Consider the following 10,333-nt stretch of genomic DNA (forward strand, 5'->3'; position numbering starts at 1 on the left):
AGAGAATGAGCAGGCTCTTCTCAGAGTAGCTGTGGAACACTAAGCCCATTCAGAGGAGCACTTTCTTTAAAGAATAACCATGGCCTCAAATGCCAAACCGATAAATTTGCAAACGTTAATTTTTTAACCTTATTTCTTTATAGTCTACATTTCGAATGAGTCACATAAAATATGATTGGTACCTTGTATCAAGGATATTTGAAGAATGGACTTCCATTTTAACTATCAGAGACTAGGCTAGGGAAATTAGTACAGCTTGTATTTCTGTGGTGCTCCTATTTTTTCCAGCACTTTGTTTGCAGTGTTTTTTTCTTTGTGTCTAACAGCAGCACAGTAATTATAACTATCTTAACATATACATGTTGAGATTCAGATCTGTGACCTCTTTTCTGGTTTACAATTGAATATGTAACTTTGGCCAAGTTATGGTAGCCTTTCTTGCCCAGAGAATAAAATAAATAAGTTTTATTTTTATTATATCAAACATTCCTTAGTATCTTTGATGCCAAAATGTTTTTAGCAGTCTGCTGAAGCGTATGGTCCTCCTAAGAACAACGTTTTTAAATTTATAATAAAATGAAGCAAAATATATTATAAATAGGACTAATTACATGGCCATTCAGGTATCAAAATATTAAAGAAGCAAATTTATGTGAATTATGACAAAATGTATATATTTTAGGATTAATTACATTGCTATTAATGTTGTCACATTAAAGACAGGTCAGGAGGTGAAATCGTGATTACCACAATTTTATCATAGTGGGGTGAATAGCACTTTGGGGTATCTGCAACAATCCTCATGTGATTGTAAAATATCTATGATTTCTATTGACAAAGTTACCATTATTTGCAATAACACCATGTGCTTTCTTACCTACATTCATCATTAGTGGACATTTCAGTTATAAACTAGAGAAAATAAAAATGCAATTTTTTATTCAAGTTTACAAGTGCCTGAAAATCTATTAAATGATCTCACAGAAACTTTCAAGCAAAACTATTCCAAGACTTTATAAGTCATCTTGCTAATTAGGTAGGATGGAATAGATCAAGGTGGATAGTCCATGAGTCAACAGAGTCACCCACCTTGGCAGAAGAGGTAGAAGCACAGACTCTCAGACACCCCCTCAAATCTGAAGAATCAACATCTACGTGGTTCATTGCACATGCTAATGTCTGAGAAGTGTGGTTTTAGATTAAGCAATTTGGCCTGTCTGAATGCATTTCACCAATGAGCAAATCAAACATCTTAGGATTTCTTAGAAGTGCAGTAATTTAAGTTTTTACAACTTGCCTTTATATTTAAAGTCTAACAAGTTGGTGGTTAAGTTTACTGTTAAGGAAAATAGTGTTCTTTGACATACAATGGTGATTGTAGTAGAAAATTTAGGTTAGGAGATAGTGAAGAATCAATAATTGATTAGTTTTCGATTGCTTCAATTCATTGAACAGCCCTGAGTGGAAAGCTTAAAATTTGTCAGAAGAAATTGACTCTGTATAGTAAAGGAGGCAAGACAAGTCTGATTGCATAACCTGACTGAAACATGGTTGCAACTTTAACTTTATTAAATATATGCAAGCTTTATTCTCTATAGTTTGGTTTGAGCACTATAACTGTTTGCATATCACAGTTAATGTTCTTGTGAATGTGTGTTTTTCACTGCTTTGGTGCCAATTTTATAGGTCTATAAAATACTAAGCAGTTAGTGACTTTCAAATAGAATCATATCTTTATAGGGAGAAAAAGCAGCTCCTAATGTGCCTTAAAGGGAAATTCTCTGATAGAAATTTCAATTCAGTGTACTGTTTTTGAGCAACTATTTTGCACCAGGTAATGAAAATTCAGAGTCCTTCGCATAAAAAAATGCCTGTTTATTCTGGAAATCAGTCAAAAAGCATTGATGTAACAGTATGTTAAATTCTATGATAGAAGCAGATACAAGATGTTTACAGTGGGTTGGGTCAGGGAGACAACTGTTGGGAAGATTGCGAAAAGCTTGGGTTTACCCATTCTCTCCTTGGCTCAATTATTCCTTGTGTTCATTCAGTCAGTCACTGATTTTTTCAGCAATACTTATTGGTCCATTACCCAATCGCATACGCTAGTCTTCCTGGTTGAGCATGGCATTGGAAGTTGTTACTCAGGTTTAGGTCAAACGTATACTGGGTCTTACATGTTCTATGCAAAATGCTTGGTCTTATTAAACAGGCAACTGCGAAATTCCAAAAAAAAAAAAAATTTAAGAAAAATACCAACTAGATTTGTATTTTAAAATAACCATTCTTGAGAAAGCCATGGGAACTGATCAGAGGGGGAAATTCAGAAGAACATTCCCAGGGCTTTAAGGTGTAAAAATCATTCATACGAAGTCTTTTGTATTTTAAAAATTTTCTCCTTCCTTTCTTAATGTTTGTAGACAAACACTTGTGTTTGGGTATGACAGCATGGCAAACTTCTTAGACTTAATTTTTTTAAATTGTTGTTTTCTTTTTTGATTTACCAATATAAGTAACATTATTATTATCTGTTGTTATTTTGCAGTTTTGGACGCTTGTCTTAATCTTATGGCCAGTCATTATTTTCATAATTTTGGCTATTACCCGGACAAAATTTCCTCCAACAGCAAAGCCAACTTGTAAGTAGATGAGATTTATTTGTTTTCCTAACTTTTGGATATTACTTAATATTGATTTTGATATTGCTTCAATGTTTCACGAAAAAATTCATTTTTTTGGAATTTTGATTAACTGAATAAGGGAAATCCAGAGGGCTATAAAAATTTCTTTACTCTCTTCAGGGCTAATAGTTGAATGGTAGAAATGTGTCAACATTGTTTGTCTACAAAAAGATTGTTTCCTAATCAGAGCTATTTTAGTTTCATTTTGTCACTACTAAATTATAAACAGGCAGACTGCTCAACTTGGTTCATTTTTTCTTTTGGACACAGAACAGAACTGCATAAAGTATTCAGAGAGATACTCAAAAGTGATAGGATGAGATTCTGAGGCCCAGGAAGTAAAACAAAGATGTCTTGGATTCTGTTTGGAACCAGTTTTCTTAATAAAGGAGGAAAAGTTGAGTTGTATATTTCAAGTGCTCCAAAGCAGCCCTCACCAACAAAGCTTCTTATAAATCACATTATTCTAAGTCAGATTGTATTTCAAGTAAATTATAGTAATTGAGTATATAAAAAAACCAATGCTGAATTATTTTGTAAGTAGAAAAAGAAATTAGTGACTTAAAAATTAGCTGGTCCTATGAAATAAGAGTTCTATTTGAAACATGAAAATTAAAAGAATTCAAAAGAAAATATCAACTCAATTAGTATAAAGAATGTAAATTCTTGGTGCTCTAATGAATAATTTCTATATTTGAATAACACATTTTTTTCTAAAGATTTCTGAGTCACTATATAGAGTTGTTGGTGATATTTGAGAGTTTTTTTTGGTTGGTTGGTTTAATTTTTTTTGTGGCCAGCTCAGCCCACCCTGAGGGCAGGGCTGGCATGACAAGTGGTGCCTGGGACTGAACTGCAGTCCCTGCATGCTTGCCTAAGCTTGCCTAATCAGGAGCTTCCGACTGCTGAGCTATCTCACCAGCCCAAGATTTCACTAAATTGTTATGAAAACTCTATAAATTTTATTCTATTCATAATGAGTATATGTTACCTTTTTAGAACACATTGATCTCATTGTGTGCTATTGGAATTTATCAATTTGTCTATATCTCAAATACACAAGATGTAAGATATACTGTATGAGCTTTGTAAGTAATATATTCAACATATATAAGTAGAACAAACACTCTTTGAAATATCCTGATTTAACATGCTAATCATTAATTTGCTACCAATATGCTAGGACTTTAAGTTTCTTTCAACAACTCATCTTCCCCAAATTATTGTTTTTAAGACTTTTCAGTCACGCAAAAGTCCTCTTGTGAAATTTCTAAGACAGAAATATAAAGTCTTGGGATGATTCTCTTACATTAATTAGCGCTACCTGATACATAGAGAAACCCATGGAGAAAATTGTGGACTGCTCTTATAATTCTACTAAATCAGGAAGAAAAAACCTGGAGAAACAGTGTAACAAGTCCTCTTAGACCTAATCTAGAGGGCTTTCAATAAAAAGAAAATATTTGAAAGGAGATGAGCACCTTTTTTTTCCTCTTATAGACCTATTATCATACTTGAATAATGATTAGTTGCAGAGTGATTGTAGGTAGAAAAGAAGTCCAGGATATTTTAAAAGTGACAGTGTGTTTGCTAGTCTTTTCGACTGCATAAGCTCAGAATGGAAGCTCACTTATTCATTTGTTATCAGAACTGAGAGGGGCTCTCTTGTTTTTCACATGAATAACTTGGAACCCAGGAAGATAGTAGTTCGTTAAAATTTCATCCTGTGTGATAGTGGGGAAGGTATCAGAGGCCATCTTTCCGTTTTCTTTTTCCATAATATTTGTAACCATATCTTACTCTCTTACACAATTATTGTTCCTCAGTCTGGAACCTTTTCTTTTAATAAATAAAAGCCGAAATCTTATGCCTAGTTTCAGTCCCTATTATAATCAAGAGAGTGTAAAATATACATTAAAGTGTAATTATGTAAAGTCACTGTTCTGTAGAGCAATCCTTAGAAGTAGTTCCTTTTTCTCTTGTGATAGAGAAGGAATCACTTCCATATAATTGTTTAGGTCTTTGTACTGGTTTAAAAATGATTCTTGTGTTGCTTTGGTTCCTGTATCTAGCTACAATATTGAAAGATTAAAGCTGGCTCATAAATGACAGTGAATAAGTTCTGCTCTTCTATGGCATGCCAGGCACTTAATTCAGTGGTGACCATGGTGTTCATGTCATCCCTGAGAAAAACTGACATACAGAGAAGCTAAGCACCTTGACCAAAATGGCAAAATGAAGAGGTGGTGCTGCTGAGGTGGGAACCCAGGCTGGCTCCAGCACCTGGCTTTAAATTCTTGGACTACCATTTCTTACATGTGATTCTTTAGCAATAATTGTTGTATCACTTAGGTATAGTAAGAGACAACTAAGCAGTAGATATTGAAACCAAAAGCACTTCTTTGTCTTGGTCATGAAATGAAATATTTGGAGAAGAGATGCGTTCCAGTGTACATCTCAGCATTATCCTCCATACTGGTGTCACTGTAAAGTTCTCTCTCTCTCTCTCTCTCTCTCTCTCTCTCTCTCTCTCTCTCTCTCTGACTAATTCTGTGTCTCATCGTCTAGTAGTGTCACAGGAATCAGGTCCTGTTTCAGTTAAAGTCTTCTCTAGACTACAGAACTGGTTGGGCAATAGAAAAATGAAGATGACACTTTAGACTACACCCCTAGTTGAAACTTGGCCAGGCTGAGGAGAAGAGTTGGAATTCCATTGCTACATTCTGTGTTCAGAATAGCTAGGACTTGATAACTCATTCAGAAAAATATAATTAGTGACTCAAACAGCTCTCTCTATAGTGTATTACTGTTTATTGAAAATGTTATTATAGGCAATTAATTGGTAGTTGAAAAATTTCTTTTTATATATGTTTTTCTTCCAATCGATTTTATTGGTAAATTTTAGATTTTTTGACTCTCGGGCATCTGGAAATGCTTGGCGTTTTGGTATACAAAAAAGCAGCTCGCAGAGGAGGCAGTCCAACACAAAATACTTTCGGTATCGCCTGCCTCCATTCACTCCCTGGTGTGTTGCAACAAACATCTTAAGTAACCAGTCTCTGCAGACTATAAGTCCCTGGTAAATAAAAATTCCCAGGCTGGCAAGCAGTCCCTGATGCCTCTCATTCACACGGGGTAGAAAAGGGCTGGGTTGCCAAGTTAGCAGTCATTCCAAGCTCTTGCAAATTCTGCATGCAGTGACTTGCTGAGAAGCAAATTTCAAAGCCCAAGCACCGTACTTAGGAGAAAGCAAAGCAGCATGAACCCCTTGAGGCTCAGTTAGACTGGGCCTCCTGAAATGTGCAGCATGTTTTTCTCCTTTTCATACATGCCTCTATCCATCTATACATGCATACATGCCCACCTATAAACATAAGAAAGTCTAGGCAAGCAGTTCTTAAGCACTGCAGGATTATTTTCCAAAAACAGTAAAGTCCTGCCATAATGAGATAAGTAGATGACACAGAATGCAGTCATGTCAAACAAGAAGTTACATATTATTGTGATGTGAATGGAAAGCACTGCTTTTTAACTATTTAAAAAATCAGTAAAAGCATAATGGAAATAATGCTGTTCAAATATGACCAAGCACTGGATGCATCTCCATCTGCCTCAGGGCAGTCAATTTTTCACATGTCTGCACCCTCAGAGGATAGAAATTCAACCCATCATATATTTGAAAATAGTGACTGGGAGGTGGAAGAAGCCAACTGAATTATATCCAAATTTCTGTTATCCAGAGTTATCCTGAATGCCATCCATGTAGGTATGACTCAACCGCTTTTGCAAATGCAGAATCACCTGACTTCCTAGCATGGCTTTTGATGCTGGAGCACAGCACACAATTTGTCTCCAGGGATGCGTAAAGATGATAATAAAGGTGGACAAGTGCTGCATATCAACTATTGTGCCAAGTATTTTGCATATATTATCTTAGTTAACAGCACATAATTTTTGGAATACTTTAATGATGAGAAAACTGAGGTACAGAAATATTAATAACTGACCAATGTCCACATGAGTACTATGTCACAAAGCTTCGATCTTAACCAGTTTTATTCCAGAAGATGGGAAGTTTTTTCTAGATCTTGGGTGTCCAGAGCGGCGATCCTACAGCCTTGATAGCATCTCCTTTTCTTCCTTATGCCATCTGTTAGTGTGTTATAGATTTAAGTTGGTTGGAAAATGAGCTCTGTGGGATTTTCTACTTATCAGCAGATTGAGGAAAATGTCTGAGGGGGAATACTGAGGTTATTGATTAATTGGTGGCTTGTGGCAAGTTGTTCTGCATTATGATGCCTGAATTGCTGAGAGGAAGCTATTGCACAGGGCGGTGTTGAAAGAGCCTCACAGGCATCTCACAGGGAGGGTTGTGAATGTCAGAGGAGGGAAGCTTTTCCTGTGCTGTGTATCTGGAGAAGGAAAGAGAGGTGTATGTGTAAGGACAGGGTGTACCCACTCCCCAGCACACCCATGGTTTAGTAGTAATAGCTGGGGAACTCATAGCAAATAAATCTTGTTTATTATCTTGATTGGGCCAAATTTGTAGATTGAACGTGGTAATAAAAATGAGCTCAGTTATTTTTTTTCTGCTTGCCAGAAGGTCTAGGAAAAATACACAAAAAGAAGATTGAAGGTATTGATCAACTAGTGGTTTGTGAGATCCACATGGGTTGCTATATCTATGATGAAAGGTTTTGCACCAGGAAGGTCAGGATGCATCATCATGAATCTCCTGCTGGGAACTGCCCCATCTGATTTCTCCATTCTCAGGAGTCCCAGAAATACCAGTCAGTCTTTCACGTTAGAAATATCTGAGTCATCTTTGACTTCTCCCTTTCCTTCTCCTGCCATGACCACTGGCTTTCAAGTCAGAATCCATCTCCTGAAATGTGTCACTCTCTGGTTCAAGATTCTATTATCTCAGGCTTGGGTTGCTTTATTAGTTGGGAGAGAGGGAGAGAGAGAGAGAGAGAGAGAGAGAGAGAGAGAGAGAGAGAGAGAGGGGAGGGGAGGGGAGGGGAGAAGAAGAGAAGAGAAGAACCCTACCTTTAATTCTCACATTTCAACATCAACTAATTCCCCTAAAATATTCTTTGGGTATACTGAGTTCACTTTTTTTTTGGGGGGGGGGCATAATCAGGATTCTTCCAACATTGTATTCTTCTTCGTCCTCAATAGGACGTCTGTCCTCACAGAGCAGGTGTCTGAGCGTCCCTCCCTTCCTGTGTGCATCGTGCCTCAGCGCATGCGCTCAAGTCTCCTCCTCCGTGTCTTTAGAATTTCAGCTCCCGTGTAAGCCCCTCCTTGTCTTGCCTTTTCTGGCAGCCTCCAGCCATCACATCATCTCTCCTTTGTTCATGTATTGGCCTATAGCTGTATTTGCAGGGTTAATTGTTCTTTCTTGACTCTCTCATCAGATAGTATCTTGACAGCAAAAATCATATCGTGAAACAGCACTCACATCACACTCAGCATGATTTCTGACATAGGCAACAAGGTAGGAGTCCAAAAGGAGGTCAAAATTTGATATAGTTTAGAAGATTGATATAGGATATTGGACTACAAACTTCACCCAAAGATGGATAGTTAAAAAAACAAACAAACCTCAATTGAATATGAGATGGGTAAAGGTCAAACAGATTTTTATGTTTTGATTTTTATTTCTCAGAGATGAGTGGGAACCTGATTATACTATCAAAAAATGTCAAAGTCCTGTTGGAGAGGAAAATGATTATGGAACCCCATTACTCCTTCCCCACTAGGTCACCTTAGAATTCCCATCAAAATACTTGAGGATTCTGAATGCATAGGAAAAATTGTTGTAGATTTTATAATCTGCTTTTTGCTTAAGAAGTTTCAGAAACTGCTAAAACAGTTGTTTCTTTTTTTAATTCTTCAGTCAAGGCTTATCCTTAAATTGGTGCTTAAAGACTTTTTCTTGAAACTTTACTGATTCTCTATATGGCAGCATGAAGTCTCATTCTGTGAAATACATGCAAACTGAGATGGGGATTAGATTAGGGCTATTTCCTCTGGCATTTTGCACCAAGCTGTCCGAAACCAGCAGGAAGAAGGTGCATGTCCTTTGTCTTTGATAGAGATGGTTATAGGTCCTGCTGGCAGTTGTCCACCTCCGCCAGCTCCTGCCTGACTCACGGGCAGGGCAGATGGGCACATCCTAAAGGCAGACAAGATGGGAGGATTGCTCAACCAATGTGCTTTTGGACTCAGGGCATAGAGTTGCATCACAGAACCTGAAATACCTCTGAAGTACTATGAAACTAAGTTTATCAAATAAAATATGAGGAAAGAATAGCTCTTGATTGCACAGTGGGAGATTCATTTTCTACCCATTCTGTATCATTTCCATTCTGGGAGATCTGCCTGACAAGTTTCCCAGAGATGAGGCAACACTGAAATTGGCTGGGGTGTGGAGCGGGGGGAGGGTATATACTTGTTTTTCTTGCATTTTCTCTTTTCTTCCTTTCATAACAAGAGAGGCTTCCTGTTACTCTCACATGGGAAATACCAATGCCCAATGTGTATGATGACTAAAGATGATAATTGATTATTTAAAATCCTCTTACTAATACTGTAACACTGCAGGTTGCCAAAATCAAATGGTATTCCCAAGATTGCTTTGATACTGAAATCTAGACTTTAAATAATCGTTCCAGTGGATTCTCCTTCCCCTACCCTGGAGCCCAGAGCTCCCACATAGGTGAGGCTACATGCTTGGTTGATCATGTTTTCCCAAGTGACTGTTTCATTAAATTTTCTTCTAAGCATCACCCAGGGAAGCTGGCCTACCAAACCTTAGTCATTTTAGGCTACTCTTGCTATTCAAGTCTTGTTCTTTTTTGTTAGGTCACATTGTGTCCTTTGTCTTTGATAAATGAACCTGTATATTTTTAGAGTGAAATAGCCCTTGTGGATGAAAATGCCACAGCACACAATATTCTCCAGCTTTCTGGGCAGTTAGCATTTCATTGTAGATTAGAGGAAGAACGCCCTGCAATATTGTCATATTTTAAAACATACGGTCTTTATTTGCTTTTTGTATATATTTACCAATTTTACTTGAACGTAAGGCTATTATCATGGCAAGAAGTCATATAGAATAGAGAACACTAACTCCAGGCCAGACTGCCTTGGGGACAAGCTGTGGACAAGTCTGCCAGATCTCTGGGCCTTGATTTACCTGTCTATATATTGGAGCTAACTACATTCCCTCACTGAGTTGTGAGAATTAAATGAGTAAATACTTCTGAAATACTTAGAAAATTGCTCAGCATGTAGTAACAGCCACCTGAGTGCTGAATATTATTTTTATATTGTATTACATATGTATAAGTTCTAGCTTCATTTATTCAATATCATTAATATAATTTAATATCTTGCTATAGTTTAACTGAGGAGGAAACTGATGTTTAGAAGATTTGGAAGATGTGCCCGAGGTTTCCTCACGCATTCTCTTGTAGTTATCACATATGTAAAGGACACCTGTCAGGTGGCCTAAGTCTGACTGAAAGGAACTAAAAGTCCTTCAGGCAATCAAGTTCAGAGGAGAACATCAGTATTCCTGATACAACAAAGTAATTTGGAAACCCCACAAGGTAGGGAGGTCTGGAAGCAAAGGTAGGAAACAG

General features: G+C 37.1%; 1 protein-coding gene across 2 annotated transcripts in view; it reads left to right on the forward strand.

The window, feature by feature from the left end:
* The window catches only part of Abca12 (ATP binding cassette subfamily A member 12), a 187,154-nt gene that overhangs the window by 18,764 nt on the left and 158,057 nt on the right, over positions 1-10,333 (forward strand). For both annotated transcript variants that reach the window (XM_004626594.1, XM_004626595.2), the window contains exon 2: positions 2,546-2,639. In XM_004626594.1, coding sequence (XP_004626651.1) covers positions 2,546-2,639 — 94 coding nt within the window. The remainder of the gene's footprint in view (positions 1-2,545; positions 2,640-10,333) is intronic.

Source organism: Octodon degus, unplaced genomic scaffold (genome assembly GCF_000260255.1).
Source record: "Octodon degus isolate 3935 unplaced genomic scaffold, OctDeg1.0 scaffold00016, whole genome shotgun sequence".
Classification (NCBI taxonomy): Eukaryota; Metazoa; Chordata; class Mammalia; order Rodentia; family Octodontidae; genus Octodon; species Octodon degus.